Below are 21,746 nucleotides of genomic sequence, written 5' to 3' on the forward strand. Positions count from 1 at the left end.
CTGTTCTAGTTAATCTAAAGCAAACCTTCCTCCCTTGGCAGGGAATAAGGCCCCTGCTAACACTCTTATGCTGCCCTCTGGCCATGCTGTATCACACTCCACACACTTTTATAACACAGTAATGTCGTATATAATCAGAGGATCCAATTGCTTATCACTTGAGGTTCAGCCCGTCCCCATCTTTATAAACCAATAAACCTTAGCATGGGTTCATGAGAAGTACAACCCAGACCACGCTTCTCCCTCTTGCTCGGTGTAGACCAGGCTGTCTTCTCCCTCACTTGTTAGACTGTGGTTTGCCTCCACCCGTAGCTGCTTGATGGGTCTGTTTATGAAATATGTAAATACATTTTCATTGTCTTTCAAAGTACTTCAGAAGTAACAAGCAGGTAGGGAAAACACATTCCCTTTAGGGCAGACCTGTTTCCCAACGCCCCCAGCATGCCTGGATTAAACCCAAGTTATCATTCTAGCGTATTTCCATAGCTCTCAATGCCCACCACAGGCACACACCACACAAGAACATTACCGACTAGTGAGTTATCATTTTTCAGATGATGCCTCCCAAGGCCTATTTTGTACAAAGACTGTTACAACAGCAGGTAGGGTATGAATGTGGGGGTACCTTTGGTCACACCTCCCCCTTACAAACCTGCAGGAGGGTTAGCCACTGGCTGACCTGGAGGCAGCAGGTTAGAACCCACCGTTCTCCAACACCTCAGTAGTTTAATTACGTCTGAAATCACCACCCTCAACCCATAGATTAAAGAGCAACTTCCCCTTTCCTCAACATTCCTACTTCCCCCAGTGGTTGCTTGTCACCCAGGCTAGTAAAGAGTTCTGTCACTCCGAAGGTCTTTATCAGCTTTCTGACCACGCTGAGTCTGCCCTGCTCTCAGGGGAGTTCTGGGCCACAGCTTTCCTAATTGAGTCAGAGACTCAGCACTCCCAGCAGTCTTCCCTGCTCTCAGCAGAGCGCTATTCCCTAGCTGTGCCAGAGTCCCACCACTCCTAGCAGATCCTGGCCCACAGCACCATCTAGCCATGCCTCAGTTTCCCTCACCCAAAACAGTAAAGTGTCACCCTCTAAGTTGTGAAATCAGACCTCTTACCAGGCTGCCCTGCTCTCAGCAGAACTCTGGCTCAGAGCAAACCTAGCTGTGCCAGTGTCTCTCCACATTCAGCAGTTTTTGTGCCTCTGCACCTTTCAGCCATGCCTTAGTTTCTCTGCTCCAGTAGAGTTCTGGCCTACAGCTTTCCTAGCTGTTCCAAAGTCACACTTCACATTGACTCAGGTTCCCTGGTGAGGGCTTACCCCCTCAACCACTGAATCTGACTATGGCAAGCATGTACATGAGCCCTCAGCCTCCACTGTTGTGTCATTACAGGAACTATCACACGCAGAAAAAACACATCCCATATTCCCTCCATCAGAATCCCAGAACAACCTTTAATGTCTCTAATGCTCGGGCTACAGGCGCAGTGGTGGTGTCCATCTGTCCAGATGTGGACACCTGCTATCCCCTGATCAGCCACCCTCATATGTCCTTCCTCCTGGGTCCTAGGGGTGTGACTTGTCCCTCCTTGTGATGTTATTGACATAATCTGGGACCATATAGAACATGGTTACAACCAAGTCCTGTAGTGGCACCAAATCTCGTATAAAGGGGGTCAAATGACGTGTTTAAGACCAGGTTATAGGTTGCTGGTTATGATTATGCTGTCTGTATGCTTGTGTCATTTTTGTAGTTGAAGTTATAAATATTGGCTATATACTGTCCGTATTTCAAACTTGTGCTGTGCTTTTGGGTGACACCCCAGACTAGTTGGTATTAGCTCTGCCTAGCCTGCTTGATGGCCCATTAAGGACTATCAGCTACACAACTGACCCACTGAGAGAAGACAGATACGCCTTGTAACTCAGTACAGTATGCAGGGACTTTCCCATGTGACTTCAGACTCCATTTTGCTGTAATTTTCCACAGTGAGAACCAAGAGGTGTTCTTACACCTGGAAAAGATTATAAAAGGCTGATGCCTCATCTCCATCTTGTCTTCAATCTTGCTTCTGACCTCTGGAGGGACTTTGCTACAAATGGAAGCTCCACACAAAGGACTGAATGACCCATCCCAGCAGAGGATGTACTCCAGAGACTTGATCTGAACTTGCAGTTTATTCTATCACTGCTGCAAGCCTGAACCAAGAAGTTTGCCATTACTGTATGTAATTGATTCCATTTGACCAATTCTAGCTCTCATCTATATTTTTTTCCTTTTATGAATAAACCTTTAGTATTTAGATTCTAAAGGATTGGCAACAGCGTGATTTGCAGGTAAGATCTGATTTATATATTGACCTGGGTCTCGGGCTTGATTCTTTGGGATCGAGAGAACCTTTTTCTTTCATTAGGGTGTTGGTTTTCATAACCATTCATCCCCAGGACGGGTGGCACTGGTGGTGATACTGGGAGACTGAAGTGTCTAAGGAAATTGCTTGTGTGACTTGTGGTTAGCCAGTGGGGTGAAACCGAAGTCATTTTTGTCTGGCTGGTTTGGTTTGTCTTAGAGGTGGAAAAACCCCAGCCTTGGGCTGTGACTGCCCCATTTAAGAAATTTGTCCTGAATGGCACTCTTGGTTGGGTCCCGCCAGAACCAGCATTGTTACACTCCTCTTCTGTTTGAGATGCCTGCATGTGTCCTGGTCAGCAAGCTTCTGCTGCTGCACCTCAGCCTCCTTGCACAAGCCTCCAGCTTCATCCACCTCTCCCCCACGAGCAGCTTCTTCCACTCCCACCTCCACAGCTCTTGCCATAGTTCCCCAGGGGAATAATCCGCTTGGTCTCTTGCATCCCTTATAGAACGAGGGACCCCCTTTGGTCCCCGGTTTGGCACAGGCACCCCAGCCTGCCTTATGGCACATGACTGCTGCATGGCCACTGGCTCCGATTGCTTCTGAGCAGCGGCTGACAGAGCTCCTTCTGCTGACAGCTCCGCTCACTGCTTCTTGGGGAGCTCAGCACCTGCTTCTTTGCTCCTCCTGCCTTTTCTACTGTTTAGTCATCTTCACACTTTCCTTTGTTCTATTGCCCTTACTCGAAATAAACAAATAGAAATTAGTAAAACTGTTCCCCTTCTTTGACTGTTCCCAGCCTCTCCACCAGAGAGTCACTTAAAACTATTTTACCAGGGCTCGAAGTGTAAACCTCAGTTAAAAGAACAACCTGTGTGTCACTCTGCTGACTACGCCAGTGGCAACCTGCCTGCTGTGACTCCAGGGCGTCAGTGCCAGCCTCAGGGCAGAGTGCAGGGAACCCGGCACCAGTCCCACAATGGCTGTGAGTTCTGTGTTCGACTTCACCAACCAGTTACCAGGTGTGAACTCCTCAGCCCCACAGCAGCCTAACCAGGGAGACACAGACAGGCCCGTAGGCGCTCCCATCTGTCCTGCCACCCAGGTGACCCGCCTGTGTGATAGCTGGGCCCTTCCCTCAAGGATACAGCAATAGTCAGGTTACTCCCTGTCCCAAAGGACCTGTCCTCACCCCAGAGCCCCTGTGCTTCAGCTCTCACACCAAAGCCCCGCTTGTAGCCAGCCCTATAATAAACCATACACAGATTGATTACATAGGAAAAGGAAACAGGAGAGTTCTTGACAAGGTTAAAGCAGGTAACCATAGATACACACACAAATGAACTACAGAAAGTAATAGAAGTTTCTCTGATAAGCTTTATACGTCCTTTAGGGCTAAACCAGGATAAGCACTGGGGATCTTTTGCTTATGCCTAGTAGTTCTTGCCCCTAGAGTCCAAGCAGCATAAAGATACAGTTCCTCCTCGTTAGGGGGTTTTGTTCCCTTCCCCACTTCTGTTCTGAGCTGTGAACTCAGCTGATGGGAGGAATCCACTTGCATGACTCATCTTCACGGGGGGAGGGGAACAGTCAATAACAGTCTTTTGTCCTCTTCAATGTTCCACCCTAGTCTGTCTGGTGTCGATGGGCCCTCCTTGACGGACAGGACAGACACCTGCTGGTGGAGACCAGAATTTCACACTAGTTAATGTCTCTCTCCTGCCTGCTGATTTACAGCCACAGCGGCTCCTACCCTCCAGGATTTCCTTACAACAGTGGGTACAGACGTTAGAAGTGAGATTAATGCCGGCAGCAATTTACAAGCATTCCATATCGTCTAAGCATTAAGCACTTATAATTCTAATACCCATTTGAACAATACTAACACACAGACGACCCAGCCTGGTTCCAGCCACGTATGCATCAGTGATCACTGGAGACATGGGGACCTTGGCATGAGCTGGCCCCTGCTCTGCCATTGTCACGCTCCCTATAAAAAGGGACAAAACACAGAACTCATGGGACTGGCCTTCTGAGTTTGTAGAAAGGGATAACAATGTTATTTACAATATACAAGAAGACCCCCTCAGCAAGGCGGCTTCACAGACTGTGCATGTGAACAGGTTAAAAGCATATCAGAGTCAGGAAGCCATTGTAAACGTGATATGTTGTACAGAGGAGACTTCTCAGAGCATGTTTCTCATTGATTTGATGGCTGCATGCCACAACAACAACCCACTAGAGAGCACTGAGTTATATGAAGCGCTAAGCTCAGCTGAATAGGCAGAGGTTATGAGTATGTTGCAGAATCACCCCCAGGTATTTTCCAACAGGCCAGAACTGACTCCTAAAATGGTCTGTAAGATTAACACTGTGGAGCCACAACCTGCTCCCAGCAGAGTATATCGGACCACGGGAAAGATGCAGGAGCAAATTCCTAAGGTGATAAAAAGAATGCTGGAAATGGGGACAATTAAGGAGTCAAACAGTCCCTGGGCTTCTCCAGTTATTATGGCTCCCAGAAAGGGTGGACCACAAGGTTTTGGGTTGATCAGAAAAAGTTTAACACCATCACAGCTCCTGACACACACCCTGTGCCCAGAACCGACAGCACATTAGCCACTCTTTAGATCTGAGCACTCCACACCTAAAAAGAGGATATTGGCAAATCCCATTAGACAGCAAAGTGCAGAAAACAAATCTGCCTTCATTACTGATCGGGGACTTTTTGAGTTCAAAATGTTACTTTTTGGATTAATTAATGCCGGATCCACCTTTCAGAGACTTGTTAATCAATTGTTATTTACGCCTTCTCATAACACAAGAACTAGGGGTCACCAAATGAAATTAATAGGCAGCAGGTTTAAAACAAACAAAAGAAAGTATTTCTTCACCCAACGCACAGTCAACCTGTGTAACTCCTTGCCAGAGGATGTTGTGAAGACCAAGACTATAACAGGGTTCAAAAAAGAACTAGATAAATTCATGGAGATTAGGTCCATCAATGGCTATTAGCCAGGATGGGCAGGGATGGTGTCCGGAGCCTGTGTTTGCCAGAAGCTGGGAATGGACAACAGGGGATGGATCATTTGATGATTACCTGATCTGTTCATTCCCTCTGGGGCCACCTGGCATTGGCCACTGATACTGGGCTAGATGGACCTTTTGTCTGACCCAGTGTGGCCGTTCTCACGTTCAACGGATTACAAGACTTTGCACAGGCATATACTGATGACATTACAATCTATAGCTCTTCTTGGCCAGATAATAAAAATCACTTGGAAACTGATGATAACACTCAAAGATGCAGGTCTCACAGCAAACGTGTCATATGCAAGATAGAAGTTGCCAAAGTCCCTTATTTGGGACAGTGGGTAGGGGGTAGCCAAATTTCCCCAGATCCCTTAAAAGTGGAACTGCTACCTGGCCTATGCCCAGACTAAAAGGAAAGCCCAGTCCTAGCTAACTATTCCCGCCGGTTTCTAAATAAGTTCAGCGACACTGTCTGCCTTTCACGGACTGATGCAGAAAGACAAAACCGATCAAAACAGCATGGGCTGCAGCCTCTCAGAAAGGTTTCGAGGAGGTGAAGACAATGGCATCAGGAAAGCACGTTCTGGCCAGGTCACACTTTGACAAGCTGTTTGAACTGTGCACAGATGCTTCTGGCACAGGCCTGGGAGCTGTACTAATGTGAACAGGGGAGGGGAACAGGCAGCACTCCATTGCTTTTCTGAGTAAAACACCCACGGCCACTGAACAGAATTGCGCCAACGTAGAAAAAGGACAGTATGCAATTGTGTGAGACAGACATGGAAGCCTATCGATGGGTCACTACTGCGCTTCAGCAACTCATCAGGCCTGACACACTCACTACACCTCACACACCTTTGTCATTATATATACCCAAAAGGCAGCAGATAATAATCACTGGAAAACTAGTAACTCAGCGGTCAATATTATTCTTGCATGATGTATGCACAGGGTGTGTACAAAGAGTTACATGTATGTGCTTGAATTGCCTTCTTAAGATGTGTTTGGCAAGCTACGCATACGCCTGGTCTGCCCTAACCAAAGGAATGCATAGTTGCTCGGCTGAGTAGCCTGGTCACCCAGCAAAGACAACAAAGGCACCTTTACATAAAAGGTAAATAAAGCTATCAACTGAGTGAGGCAGGGAGACAGCTTCTGAACTATAGGGCCGGGGGTCTGACCACAAATGATATGTGAGTGCATCAACTGTTCACGTACAGTATTACTGTGTTATAAACAGTATCAAGGAAGGTCTTTTCCGAAAGCTAACACCAACCTGGTGACTGGTATCATTGTGAAATGTCTGTATTAACACTAGGTGAGGGAAGCCAGATATTTTAACATGTTATGCTTTAAAGTCTGTGACCAAACACAGAGAGAAACAGCTGCTGTCCTTCCTGCCTGGGAGGAAACCTATCTACCTGTCTCCAGTTGCCAGAAGCTGGGAATGGGTGACAGGGGATGGATCACTTGATGATTCCCTGTTCTGTTCATTCCCCCTGGGGCACCTGGCACTGGCCACTGTCAGCAGATAGGATACTGGGTTAGATGGACCTTTGGTCTGACCTAGTCCGGCTGTTCTTACGTTCAGTGAAATTAAGCAAGGCAGGACCAAGAACAATGGCTGCCCCATTTACATATGAATCAGCAGGGGATGGGAAGCCACAGGAACGGCAGAACGGCGTGAGATCACCTGAAGCCTGGGGACAAAACAGTGAGGTTGGGAAGATATAAGGAGAGAGGAGAAGCCAGGTCAGCATCCATCTCTGGACAGATACCAGAGGCCTCTTGCTAGCTGAGAAAGGTGGGTACTTCAGCCAAGGCGGTTGATGTCGCTGGGAACTCAGTGTAGGTGAGAAGCCTGCTTAGGCAGAGATCTTTCACCTAGAAGCCCAAGGGAAACCAGCCCCTTGCACTTCTGAGGATGGACCTGACTGAGAGAAACTCAGCCACAACTGCGGAGAAATAGATTGGCAGGAAATCTACCTGGACCCGAGGCTGCAGCTTGCTAAGTTAGATCTTAGCCATCAGAAAGCATAATGTTCTCTTTGGTTGTTTGTAATCCTGTCTAACTTTACTCCTTCTACTTCGTATCACTTCACCCACGTCCTTTTTGTCTGAACTTGTTTTATGTTACACTAAGCCAGCTCAGTGCTGCGCTTGACGGGAAGGGTGTGATTATCCCAGGGAGGTTAAGAAACTGGGATGTGTCTTTTGTCTCTTTAAAGGAGACAATGACCCTTACTGTTTCTCTGAGTGTTCCAGGAGAGAGCTGGACCTTGCAGAGCATGTGGCTTTGGGAAAATTCAAGGGTGAGCTGGGGTCACCTCTGCAAGTAACAAGACTGATGGAAGCCGGGGTGGGGCTGCTGTGTCATAGGCAGGCTGCTGGCGTCTGAGTGCTGGTCCAGGGCCGCAAAGCACGCAGACACTCAGGGTACTGTATGCTTGGCTGCTGGCTGAGAGCCACAGCAGCAGAGCATTTAAGGCACCCATGGCTACAGGGCAGGTAGTGGCACAACCCACTATTTGTCACGCTGTGGGGTGCAATCCAGACCATGGGCCATTAAGCAGCTAAGGCCTTGGCTATTTAATAGAGAATTCAGGGTCCTAACAGACACTCCCTTGAGATGGCTACACAGGACAAAAGATACCAACAAACTGCCCTAAGAATACAACATGGAAACGCACATATTAAAGGTAAAGAAAACACAGCAGCCGCCGGCCCATCGAGGCAAGAGCGTTCTGAACTGACACCTACAGGTCAGCCAGTGCCTCCCCGTACTGCCCCAGTGTACGAGGGGAGGTGTGATCCAGGTGTGACACCTTAGTGCCAACTGGCAGGGGTTCCTTGGGGTTACAGACTGGCACCTACAGTCTAATTCACCAGCAAGTGTCCTGTGAGGCTGTGACGCTGCCTGGGGTACCAGGATTATTACCCCCTGCCTCTAGGAGAAGGCAGCCCTACCCACACCAGCTTGGTGTCAGCTCCCTCACACAACCGTTTCCTCGCCTTGCAAGTTAACAATAGGTGCACCACAGTCCCCAAGTCCCTCTGAATCACTCCCCTGTGATATCCAGCCCCAATACTGGCTATCCCCAGAAATCTCAGATCCTCTGCCCCCAAGGGACAGCATGCCCCAGTTCACTAGTTTTACCTTAGCCCACTGCTCCTGCATAGCACCCAGCCCTTATAATCAGTGTGGAGAAAAATCAATGATTTAAAAAAAAAAAAAAAAAAAAAAATTTATTTAAATTGAATTTTTTGATAAAATGCTTTTCTAGGAAAAACATATCTAAAGATCATTTCAATTAAGACATTATAGCTCAATGATATCTCATCATGGAATAGGGATTATAAATTCAAATTCTACAGTATGAGACAGTGTATTCATGTCATGTTTACGAAAAGTTTTGTAAATGAGTTCCAATAGTTCATGGATTAGGGACCCAATCTTATGGGGTTCCAGGGGCTTCTGTATCGATTATTTAGGTTAATCTTTCTATTACCCAATGAGACACTGTGCTCAGTCTAGAAGACACCATCAGAGATGCTTAGTTTTGCAGTTCTCAGACTGTGAATTTGTGTCTCCTGAGATAACAGGCTTGTTAACAGCAAAAATGTTTTTAAATTAATAAATAAACAAAAGACCTCAATCCTATTGTCCCTCTGCAAATTTGTGTACACAGAGTCACTCTCTTACCTCTCTCTAAAAGTGCAAAGTTTCAAAAGTTCAATGACTAGAAGATTGTTGGGGGCGGAATAGATTTGGACAGGTAGAAGAAGTCTGGAGATAAATGTGAGAAAGGAGGGACAGGCAGTAGAAACAAAAGCGAAACTGTTTGAGCAGCATATTCCAGAAGTCTTGAGGCCTTTCTGAGTGTAGCCTTCATTGATTTGAGATCTACCATACCATCTTCTCACTAGAAGGGAAAACCTATAATGGCAGCAGACCGTAACAGAGACCCAGTTTGGGAATATTTTAAGAGGGCTGCCCAGAGGATTCAGGGGGCCTGGGGAAAGCAATTTCGGGGGCCCCTTCGAGAAAAAAAAAGTTGCAATACTATAGAATACTATATTCTTGTGGGGGCCCTGTGGGACCTGGGGCAAATTACACTCCCCACCCCCTACTCCCAGTCTGGGCGGCCCTGTATTTTAATGAAGTTCCTCTACCTGTGGGTAAGACAGGCATATGTGCAAAATGCAAACAGTGCAACAAAGAAATGCAAGGTCTGGCTGCCCGAATGAAACCACATCATGAGAAGTTTTCCTTCTTAGGAGGAAGCTGCATTGAAGATAATGAAAGGAACGTGTCTGAACATGCGGGATCTTCAGGTTGATAAGAAACAAGTCTGAAATTAAAAAGCTTAAGGACTGCTTGTCTTCCTTCTGGACTATACTTCAATTCTCATGTTTGAGCAAAAAATATAGTTGTTATTCTGTGGTACTAGCATTTCAGATGCAGTTGTGATAAAAATAAACAGCTGAAATAGGCAGATCTTCCTTTTACAATATCACTTTTAAAGTAGCACTGTGTGGCAGTGAATGCAATAAGGAATACTACACGAGCAGCGTAGTAATAATTAAATAACTGCATTGATTTATTTTGTTTCAGAGAATCCACCTTCAACATACAGGATTCTGAAGACTATCCACCTTCAACATCACCATTATTTTCTATTGTTTCAGAGTTTCAGTCACATCATGTATGTCACATAGCCACGGTATATCACCTGTAGCAAAAAGAAAACATAAATCTCCATCATCCAGAAACAACTATAGATAGGTTTGTGGTAAGAACCAGCAGATTACAAAAAGAGGTAATTGATGAAAAAATTCCCCAGTTTGTTTATGCAACAAACTCTCCTTTCCGTATGACTGAGAATGGGCACTTCCTTAACATGGTTCAGTCATTAAGACCAGGATACAGTTCACCCAACAGAGCAGATGTTGCAGGCAAATTGCTGGACAAAGTGTATGAAAGAGAAATTGAGCAGTGTGAAAAAGGTCTAGAGGGTGAAATTGTTAACCTGAGTCTTGATGAGTGGAGCAATGTCCCCAGTGATCCTGTTGTATGTGCTTGTGTGACAACAGAAGGGACTGTCCTTACTGAAACAACTGATACATCAGGAAATGCACACAGCAGAATATTTACAAGAAGTAGCAGTAAAAGCTATAAGAAACTGAAAAAAAATTCAAATGTCCAGTATGCAGCTTGGTCACAGACAATGCTGCAAATGTATGCAAGATGAGAAGAAATTATTAGAAGAGAGTCCCAAGCTAATAACATACGGTAGCAGTGCTCATTTTGATGCACCTCCTAGCCAAAGACTTCAGTATTCCAGAAATAAAGACTAATGTTGTTGAAATTGCAAAACAATTCCGTAACAACCACTTTGCAGCAGCTGCTCTGAAAAAAGTGGGAGGACCCAAGCTAACTCCCACAAGATGCGCAATGGAACTCAGTAATGGACTGTTTTGAGCACTACATCAAGCACTGGCCTAATCTGATGACAGTTTGTGAACAAAATCATGAAAAAATAGATGGCTCCATCACAGTCAAAGTTCTCAAGATTGGGCTTAAGAGAAATGTTGAACACATGCCGAGTACCCTGAGGCCTATTTCTGTAGCCTTGAACAAAATGCAGGGAAATAACTGTTTTGTTACTGTCGCTGTTGAAATTTGGAAGGAACTGAGTGAGATCTTAAAAAAAGAAACATACAATGACAGAGTTATATTACAAGCATTAAAAAAACGAATGGGACAAGCACCATCTCTAGCTCATTTTCTCACAAATATTTTCAATACTCGGTGCCAGGGTCAAATCTTAACTGGTGAAGAAGAGGAGCTGGCTATGACATGGACATAGGGTGACCAGACAGCAAGTTTAAAAAATTGGGACGGGGGTGGGGGTTAATAGGAGTTATATTAGAAAAAAAAATACCCCCAAATCGGGACTGTCTCTCTAAAATCGGGACATCTGGTCACCCTACATGGACATCCAGCAATCATCCCTCCATAATGCCAACTATAATAAACTTCTGAGCTAAGGGTGAACCATTCAAGAAATATATGTTTGCTGACGATGTTTTAAAGAAAGTGACACCAGTGAACTGGTGAAAGTCACTTATGCACTTGGATTCAAAGATTGTTGAACTGATAATCTCAGTGTTAACAGCAGTAGATTCTTGTGTCGGTGTAGAAAGAATATTTTCTTCCTTTGCACTAATTCATTCCAAACTGAGAAATTGTTTGGGACCTGAAAAAGCAGGAAATCTTGTTTTTCTTTTCCAGATTATGAACAAACAGGAAAATGAAGGTGAAGACGACTGAGTTAGCTGCAGAAACCAATATTTTAAGTTTCTCATGTTGACCTGGCTGACGTAGTCAAATTAATTTTTGTTTTTAATTTTAGGGTCTTTTTAAAAATATTTCATTTAACTATTTTAGTTAAAAACAATTTTAACAAAAACAAACCCGATTTAAAAAAACTTGAATGTTTAACTAAATTCAAACATTCATATGCTTGTTTAGTTAAAATATTTTATATTTGCTGTTGAAGAAAAAAAATCCAGAATACATAACATTGCTGTTTTAGTTAAATAAAGCAATTTCAGTGTCTGTCTGGTGATGTTCTCCTCCTAATATAGCATGGCAAGGAAATCCTCCAAATATTAATGATTAACCTGTTGAATTGGAGATAGTTCACCTCCCAACGACTTCAAAAATATCTGCTTCAATTACCTTTGGTGAATGAAATAACCAAACATTCATTTTCTGATAGAGCTGTAAAACTAATCTGAAAAGTTTTCAAAATAAATCATTTTTAAAATGTATAGTGTGTACCTTCTAAAAATGAAACCTACATCTATCTCGGAGTTGTGAAGAATATGTATTAAGGTTATAACAACCAACAAGAATGCACTTAAGTCAAAATCTAAGATTAAATCGAGTCTTCCTGCCTAGTGATTTTAATCAAATCCACCCTGCTCATAATGAAACAAATGAAGGTTTATTTAGGAAAGAACAGAGATTCAGCTAAGAACACGAGAGAGTGATGGAAACGAACAGTGACTGCACAAAAGTGAACAACAAAACACAAATGTGGGTCTGTACTTATTAACAGTTACCTTTCCTACCTGACACAATAGACTGCTCCCGCCCCCAAAAGTTTGGTCTGTTGCAGAGTTAGCTGGCTTCCCGGGAACCAGCAGCCGAACATTCCACAAGATGTTTCCTCAGGGAATTAATCCAAATGCCCTCCCCCGGCTCTGTGTTACTGTGACAGTCTACTGTCTCTGCTCACACAGGGCGATCCTGATCCTTTTTTACCTCCAAGTGGTTTTGATTGTTTGCAGTTGTCTCTGATGGTTTCCATCGATTAGACTTGTTCCATCCCAAGGCTGACAACTGAGCCTTGCAGTCCATCATCAGCTAACCAGGGAGTGGTGACAACTCCCTCCTGCTTGAGTGAGCCGTCACCAAGACACATTATCCCCTGGTGACTAACTTCTTCTCCAAGCTCATAAAGCATGCTGTCAATATGGTTACCTTAGTCCCTAGGTATTACTCGTACATACACCTCACAAGGATTATGAGGCTTGGTAAGTTACAAGCTTGCCGTAGATACCTTGCATGTCACCCCTCAGGGATAAATACCCTGCAAGACATGTGTTTGGTATAGCGAGTTTGTTAGGTCTGAGAAGAGACTCATTTGGAAAGAAAAGGGGACCCTTTTGTGACGAAGTGGCAATGTTCTGGCTGTGTTCTGTGAATGCTGAGTGGGGAGTATTGACCGGGGAAGGGTGCAGGGGAGTTTTGCTGGGACGGCCTGCACTAGGGAAGGGAGGGTACCTGAGCATGTAACATGAGAACCCAGGAGGGGGTTGGAGGCCAGGTAACACCTCTGCCCAGGATACTGGACGAAGGCTGGGGGAGGAGCCGGGAGGGGCGGGGGGAGTTTCAGTTTGGAGCTGGCTGGGAAGTGGAGAGGGGTGCCCCAACGGGACTTGGGCTTCCCAACAGGGCTGTGGCCTCCCTAGGGGCCCCAGATGGACCTAACTAAAGGGGTCCTGTTGTCTGTACCTGCAAGACCTGTTTTGGACTGTTTTGGACTAAATAAACCTTTTGTTTCACCGGCTGGCCGGGGGTGCAGGCCCTGACTCCCCCCACACTCTGTGACACTTTGCCACAGGTCATAGAGGTCTCAAATAAAAACCACTACTGCACCGGTCATCAATATCATTGCAAAATACATGCACAGATGCTGTTCTTAAGGGCTGTGTCTAGGGACTCGCCATTGACAAAGGTGAAAATCAGGTTTTCTGTCAGACAAATGTTTTTCTAACTGGCTGGTTACATGTACATTAAGCAGTGTCTGGTTCACAGTGGGCCTCACCTCACTGATCCAAGCCGAATGCAGGATCGAGAAAACTTCAGAGAAAGAAAAGTAATTGGAGGAAGCAAGTGGCACCTATTTTCATTCCCTCTGGGGCACCTGGCATTGGCCACTGCCAGCAGACAGGATACTGGGCTGGATGGACCTTTGGTCTGACCCAGTCTGGCTGTTCTTATCTTAAGGTGCACCTCAAAGCTTTGCCATCTAGGACATTTGGGGGGACAAAGATGATGCTTCGCCTGGGAAGTAAATGGACAGCAATTTGCGTCATTAAAGCGGGGTCTCAACCAGATCTGGCTGAAAATGCTGGAGAGACTCTTGGGCCAGATAGGCTGCTGTAGACAGGAGGGTAACCTGATAGCTAAGGGCAGTCTCTAGGAACTGGGCTGTGATTTTGTTTTCATGCAGCCATTTGTTTCCAATATTCTTATTCGCTGTCCCGATTCTCTGTTTTTGATGACAAACATACTCTTGTTTTCACTCTAAATATATGCAGGTGCTGTGTGCTCAGCATAGTGCTGGTTTCCGACTGAACGTACCAGCTGGCGAGTTCTGTGCGCGCAGGAGGGCTGGTCATTCTGAAAGTGCCAGTGGCTCAGGGGCTGGGCCCTCCAGAGGGACACTCCGAGGACTCGGGGCTTGGCGGATGCCTATTGCTCCCTGCACGGAGGGAATGGGGCCTGCAGAGGCCTGGCAGGCAGTGCTTGTGCTGCAAGAGGCTAGTGGTTTCAGGGAGCTGACCCCCAGCAGGCACAGACAAGACTTTGTTACGCTAAAGGCAAGCGGTGGTGCGGGGCCTGAGAACACCACGGTGCCAGAGATTCCAGTCCAGGTCTCTCAAGTGCCAGACTGACGCCCCAGTGGTTAGTGCTCTGCAATGCAATGCAGGAGACTCTGGCTCGAAGCCCCCCAGGGCCGCAGGGAACACTGCAGGGACAGGGCTGGTGCCCCAGGGGACCCCAGCTGGCACAGTGCCCTGCAGTGCCAGCGCTGATTCCCAGGCCTAGGCACAGGCTGGCCGAGGGGATGTCCTACCCCACCTCCAGTGCGGCTCCGCTGGCCTGGTACCTGAGATGGTGGGTGGAGAGTTTCGCCAGCAGCGCACTGCCCATGCGCTCGCCCGCCAGCAGCAGAAGTGTGAGGGCGATGTCGTGGTAGCCCTGGTAGTAGTGCAGCTCGGGGTGAGCCCTCAAGATGTGCAGGATGAGGTCGATGAGTTGCTCCTGCAGGACCTGGCGCTGCTCTGCCCGCATGCCTGCGCAGAGACAGAGGTCAGAGCCCCAGGGTACCATGCAGTGCAAGCACCTGGCTCCAGCACCTCCCACTCAGCCAGCTCCACTGAGCCGGCCCCACTGGAGCCTCTGGCTGCCCCATCCTGGCTCTGCTTGGGCAGGGGTGTGGTGGGAAGACTGTCAGAAAGGAGGTCCCTGCAGTGTTCCTTTGGCCTGACCGCAGACCCCTCTAATCCCCTCTGGCAATTGGCCCCAGCCAGGTGCCCATGACCAAGCGCACTGTGCCTCAGGCCCAGTACCCGGGCTCCTTGAGCTGCCCTGCCCCAGCTGCCTTGGCGGGTCCCAAGTGGAGACGTGGTCTCTGCTGCAGCTGGGCCTGCTTTCTTTGAGGATTAGCACCAAGGCCATGAACCAGAGCAGCCAGCAGCTCCCAGAGGGCCAGGAGCACAGCAGACTGGAAGCAGCAATTCGGAGCTAGGGGGCTCCGTCTCCTCTCTCCTCATCCTGTGAGCCAGCCACTCCCTCATTAAAGCCCTGGCTTACGGAGAAGACGCAGAGAGGTCTAGGGTGGCCAGCAAGCCCCAGTGCAGGGTGCACGTGGGGAGGGAGCGTGAGCACCACGTTTGGTGTTGTGAGTTTGTCAGGTCTGAAAAGAGAACTGGTAGCAAAGAACAGGGACCCTTTGCTCTTCCAGCCTGACTCGCACATGAAGCTTCCTCACCAAACCTTCAGCTGAGTGGCCTCTGCTGGCCCCAAGAAGTCAGGTGAGAGTGGTGCCCCACCAACCCTCCCCAAATATTCCAGCACCTGGCTGTGCAGATTCACCCCCCGAGATAGCGAGGGAGCGATGGGGAAGGGAGGGAGGAAATGAATCTCTAGGCAGGGGGTGTGGGCAGGGGGCTGCTCCAGCCAGATGCTCGGGCGGGGGCCTGGGTTAGTGGAAGTTCTAAGGCAGGACTACAGAGGGGGAGCACGGGATCCAGCAAGGGGCACAGGTACCTTCCGAGGCAGGCAGCTCCCCTCTGGCACCAGCTCTGCACGGCAGAGCCAGGAACAGGCAGGACAGAAAGAAAACACAGTTACCAGGGAGACTCCCCTGCAGCACGCTCCCCGCTGTGCCGGACCCAGGCCAGGGTCTGCCTGGTGAGGAGGGGCACATGCCGATCAGCAGAGCCGAGTCTAGCCTCAGGAGCCTGCGGGGAACCCTGGGCCCTTCCTGGCTCTAGCAATGAGGAAGCACTTAACCCTTCCCTGGCCACTCTGAGCTGAGAGCAACAGTCCAATGCAGAAATGAGGGCACGGCCCCTGGGAACACCCTACCCCCTTACAAAGCTACCCAGCCCCATCTTTCACACCCCTTAGCAGGTGCCCAGCAGGGGGGCCTCTGGGGAGAGGGGAACAAATACCTCTTCTCCCTTTAAATCCTCCTTTCCCCCAGCAACTCCAGCCACTCTCCCTCACAGCTCCTGTGGGAGGGAGGTGAGGCCATCAGGCCCCTGCCACCTGGGATTAACCGATGCCCGATCCCAGCACACAGCAAAGCTCTCCCCAGCTGCCACCACTTCAGCCCAGGAAGGGCCTGTGGGAACCTCACTGCCCACGGGCATGTCCGGCACCAGGGCACGTCTTACCTTGGGGGAAGCGGTGTGTGGAGCGGCTCACGTCCAGCTGCACTTGGGTGTAGTCCTTGTGGTTCTGGCGGACAGCCCTGCCTGGGGGAAGAGGCCAGTGGGGTCAGGGGCACCCTCAGGGCTAGCAGCGATCCTGACAGTCCCACCACCTCACCCCAGCTGACCTGAGGGTCTGCAGCGTGGACCCCAACTCAGACCCAAGCTCTGCACAGAACAGGAAGATAGCAGAGGCAGCTCCTCCCCACCAGTGCCCCATATCCCTCCTTGGGTCTGCCTGGTATTGGGGAGGTGAGAGCTTGGGGAACCTGTCTGAGCCTTTGCCCTCTAGGCCAGGATCGCTCGGTTAGGCCCGCCTGCCAGCCACACGACCCCAGCTCAGTGCCCCCCAGCCAGCTCTGATCTCTGGCTCAGTGGAGGGCTGGTACCCATACAGCTCTGGCAGCAGTTCCAGTGTCACAGTGGCAGGGAGTGCTTTGTGCTGGCTGCCCATCACCCTGGCCCCAGGGCACGCCACGGAGATGCGGACTGGTGCCAGCTAGTGCGCAGAGCACACAGCCGGAGCTAACAGGGCAGATATTAACCCCAGCTCTGATTTGGGCTTGGGCAAGTCTCTGGCCCGGTCCCCATGTTGCCCAGGCATTAGTCCATCTCCTGGTTCAGGGTCTGCAGAATGGGGGTCCCAGCTCCACATCCAGGGTGGTGAGAATCAGTCAGCACCCTACTCTGTCAGGCTCAGTGTCCACTAAGCCCAGCAAGACTATGACGATGAACCACAGAGGGTGCTGCACACAGGGCCCACTGAGCCCCTGGCAGCAGCTCCTTGCCAACTCCCCTCATCCTTGCTTTGCAGCTGCTGTAAACCAACGCCTGGGAGCTCCCAAAGGGCCAGATGTTTGCAGCAGCTCGCAAATGCAAAGCAGCTACCGCAGTGACCCAAGCAGGCTACTCCAGGGGGCCTTGGCAGCCACACATATTTACACACCTTCTGGGCACACCAGCCCACAACTCCTGTGTCTAACAAGAGGTGCCACCCACAGGGACTACAAGCCCCAGCATGCACTGCTCTCCCAGCATCCAAGCAGGATGAAATGTAAGATAAGTACCCTATGAATATGAATTAGCCCCATGGAGATCTATCCGATCCCCATTACACAGGGGTGCTGATGAAGAGAGGGGCAAAGTGATGTGACAGCAGCAGAGGTGGAGAGAGAACCCAGGAGTCTTGGCTCCTAGGTCCCCTGCTCTAACCACTAGCCTACAGTGTCTCCGCATAGAATCAACCATGCAAGTGAGACCCAAGCACTTCCTGCTCATGGGACAGCCAATCAGAACTCCCTCTTCCCCTCCGGAGCCTGGAAGCTCGTTAAGACATTGGCCAGCCAGCAGCAAGGCCCTGGGGCACAGACGCACCCCCACACACCAGGGAGTTGAGCCCCCTTACCTGGCTTGGGAGGCAGGTTGTACACATTGACGCTAAGCAGCTTCGGCCAGACCTTCCTGCGGATCTCATCGGTGAGCAGCCCCCCCTCGCTCACCGCTGCCCCCCGGAGGGTCTCCACGGCCACAGGGTCGCTTGTTAGGGCCTGGTGGATTAATAGCAGCTTCCGCTTCCTCTTCGACCCAAGCAGCTCTGCCAGCAGGAGAGAGATGGTCACTGTCTAGGCCCTGTCCAGCTGCCATGCTTGGCCATCACCACCTGTATCCTGGTCCGGGCTTAGCCTGCACTCGAACCCTTCCTTACAGCGCCCAGCGTGATCCTTCCCCCTTCCAGGGCTCGGGGCACACGCTCAGCTCTGCCACCTACCTAGGCCTGCAGACTCCTCAGGGAAGGGCCTGTGACTCGGCCTGTGGGATGCACATAGGGAGGGGAGAGACAGGGAGCGGGGCAGCCAGTTTCCCCAGATTCAACTAGGATAAAGGTAAACCAAGAAGCCTGGGGAATTAGCCAAACTCCCAGCTCCTCATGGGGGGGCAGATCAAGGGAGCAGGATGGCACAGCTCCTGGAGAGGCAGCGATTAGGCACCAGTTTGGGTTCGTCTCCCATCACAAGACCAAGCAGCCCTGTGTAGCCGTGGGAGCCACATGCACAGGCACCAAGTCGCAGAGCAAGGAGGGGAAGCTCCCACCTGGGACACTGGGCCCAGTTTCAGCCATCCTATTCCCAGAAAGCAAGCGAGGGAACTCAGAGAAACGAGTCACCGGAGGCTTCTTGCTACAGAGTCTGACGTGAGCAAGGCTTGGCTCAGCGACAGCTGTGGGGCCATAGGGTGCAGACAGGCCTGGGGACGCTCCAGCTAGCACAGAAAGCTGCAACGTGTCTCCTCAGCGACACTGGCTACCACGAGTGCAGCAGCCCCGTCCTCCGCTGGTCTTGCAGAGAACAGAGTCTAGCTCAAAGTATTGCACGGCCTAGCACTGGGGAGTCCGAATGGAGTCCATCGTGGACAGCTCCAGTCCGCTGGCCCCAGGGGACCTTTCTGCCATCGGGAGGCAGAGTTTTCTCAGGGGCCATCCAGACTATGCAACAGTCCCCCAGGGACAAAGGGTAACCCTAAGACTCGCCAGCCCTGCTCCCCATGCCAAGCACATTCTTCCGACTGGCCTTCTCTCACACAGACCAAGAGAGCCACTTACAAAAACCTTCCCAAAAGGAAACACCCCACCGCGCACGCAGGTCTGCCCTGGGGCTAGGGGGAGAGAACAGACTGTGCAGGATGTTGTTAGCCACGCTGCCGGACACAAGACCAGAAGGTGCTCAGACCCCCAGGTGATGAGGGTGGGATATGGCCCTACAGAGAACAGAACAGACGTGGCTGCTCTATAAACCCCGAGGAGGGAGAAGGTTCATTCAGGGTGGCGCAGGGATAGCGGATGCTTGGCCTGTCTTTAACAAAGCACCTCTTAGACCAAAGCACCTCTTTGCATCACAGGCACTGGCTGGGACCAGAGCTGTAAGCACCCAGCTGAACATCGGGATAGATGGGACCACTGGGGTCTCGAGTCCAGTCCCTGCTATTGTAGGAGACCCCGCCATGTAATCCTGACAAGACAAGTTCCAACCAGCACATCTGCAAGACAAAAGCTGCCCCGGTCCTCCGGCTGAGCGCAGCTGTTCAGGCATGGCCACAACAGCGGAGAACCAGAGAGCCCTTGACAAAGCCCCTCCTGGGAGGCTACTGTAAAAACAAAGCAGATGGGGCAAGATGCAAAATCTTGCTGTGGATCAGAAACTAGCCAAGGCCAAAAACAAGGAGGAGGAGGAGGAGTACATGGGCAAAGGATGTGTGAGCTCTCTGGGAAAGGGGGTTACAGTGGACGGGAGCCTGGATAGGAGTCAGCATTGTGCCCTTGTTGCCACGAAGGCTAACGGCATTTTGGGCTGTATAAGTAGGGGCATTGCCAGCAGATCGAGGGATGTGATTATTCCCCTCTATTTGGCATTGGTGAGGCCTAATCTGGAGCACTGTGTCTGGTTTTGGGCCCCGCACTACAGAAGGCATGTGGACAAATTGGAGACAGTCCAGCAGAGGGCAATGAAAATAATTAGAGGGCTGGGGCACATGACTTACAAGGAGAGGCTGAGGGAACTCCTTAGAGGTTTTTAAGGTCAGGCTTGACAAAGCCCTGGCTGGGGTGATTTAGCTGGGTTTGGTCCTGCTTTGAGCAGGGGGTTGGACTAGATACCTCCCGAGGGCCCTTCCAGCCCTGATATTCTATGAGTCTATGACCTGTGCTGACCCATGCCAATGGAGGTCTGGTCCTGATCAGTGGTTCTGGGTTCTGTACTGGGACCAGTATTTAATTATTCATTACACAGGAAAAAACGACATTAAAGGAACACTATTAAGGTTGTCAAATCGAGCACTCAAAAATTACAAAATGCCTTAATCTGGCCCCCTCTGTGCATATGCATTACAATGCAGCCTTTAATTATGTGATCAGATACTATCTGTTCCCCAGGATTCCTGCCTCATTCAGTGCACAGGATGGATGATGCTTACTTACCCCTCTTTCTCCACTGTGCAGCCCCAGGCCTTATTCACCCCCAGTATCTGAACCTTGCTCTTCAGCAGTATTATCCATTTCCTCATGGGCTTTTCCACAGCCCTCAGCGCTACGGCATCCGAGTGCTTCACAAACAATTTATCTTCACAACACCCCCGGGAAATGAGCAGCTATCACCCCATTTTACAGATGGAGCACTGAGACACACAGGGAATCGTTCTGGGGTGGCCAATCTGAGACATCTAGGACCTCATTCTTCAGAGTACTTGGCATCACACAGCACTTTGTTCGAAACACAGCTCCTGCTGAGAGCTCAGCACTTCTGCAAACCAGCCCCCAGGGGCTCAAGTCAGGCACCCAGAAAACAAGGTGCACACAGCGGCCACCTGTCCACAGTCTGGTTTAAGTGACTTGCCCAGCAGCACACAGCAACTCTGTGGCAAAGACAGGGATAGACTCCAGTTCTCCAAGGCACCATTCAACTGCCTTAACATGAGCCCAGCCTCTCTGCCTGCAGTCCCCTGCTTCCTTCACTACACACCTTCCAACATCTGCAGCTGATGAGGCAGCTGCCTTCACCACACAGCCCTGACTGCATCCCCAGAGCAGGTCCCTCCTTGCGACGTTATTGATATAAACTGGGACCATATAGAACATGGTTTGCAACCAAGGTCCTGTAGTGGCACCAAATCTTGTGTAAAGGGGGTCATATAAGGTGTCTAGGACCAGGTTATGGGTTACTGGTTATGATTATGCTGTCTGTATCATTTTGTAGTTAAAGTTATGAGTATTGGTTCTATACCGTCTGTATTTCAAATTGGAGCTGTAGTTCTGGGTGACACCCCAGACAAGTTGGTGTTAGCTCTGAATTGGCACTCTCAGTTGGGTCCCGCCAGAACCGCATCGTCACAGTGGCAGTCCTGGCGGGACCCAACTGAGAGTGCCAATTCAGGACCAACTGCTCAAACAGGGCAGTCATAGCCCAAGGCTGGGGTTTTCCTACCTCTAACGCAAACCAGACCAGCCAGACAAAAATGATTTCGGTTTCACCCCACTGGCTAACCACAAGTCACACGAGCAATTTCCTTAGACACTC

General features: G+C 49.6%; 2 protein-coding genes across 4 annotated transcripts in view; both read right to left on the reverse strand.

Moving 5' to 3' along the window:
- SLC52A2 (solute carrier family 52 member 2) overlaps positions 1-21,746 on the reverse strand; it is a 397,658-nt gene that overhangs the window by 218,975 nt on the left and 156,937 nt on the right. The window lies entirely within an intron of this gene.
- The window catches only part of LOC116835415 (TBC1 domain family member 20-like), a 36,011-nt gene that overhangs the window by 10,364 nt on the left and 3,901 nt on the right, over positions 1-21,746 (reverse strand). The window contains exons 2-5 of one of the 3 annotated variants that reach the window (XM_075063321.1): positions 18,180-18,272; positions 16,645-16,721; positions 16,013-16,047; positions 14,850-15,036 (exon numbers count right to left, since the gene is read on the reverse strand). In XM_075063321.1, coding sequence (XP_074919422.1) covers positions 14,850-15,036; positions 16,013-16,047; positions 16,645-16,721; positions 18,180-18,272 — 392 coding nt within the window. Of the gene's footprint in view, positions 1-14,849; positions 15,037-16,012; positions 16,048-16,644; positions 16,726-18,085; positions 18,275-21,746 lie in introns of all 3 variants that reach the window. The other 2 variants (XM_075063320.1, XM_075063319.1) reach the window with 2 other exon arrangements.

This window comes from Chelonoidis abingdonii, chromosome 2 (genome assembly GCF_003597395.2).
Source record: "Chelonoidis abingdonii isolate Lonesome George chromosome 2, CheloAbing_2.0, whole genome shotgun sequence".
NCBI classification, from domain to species: Eukaryota; Metazoa; Chordata; order Testudines; family Testudinidae; genus Chelonoidis; species Chelonoidis abingdonii.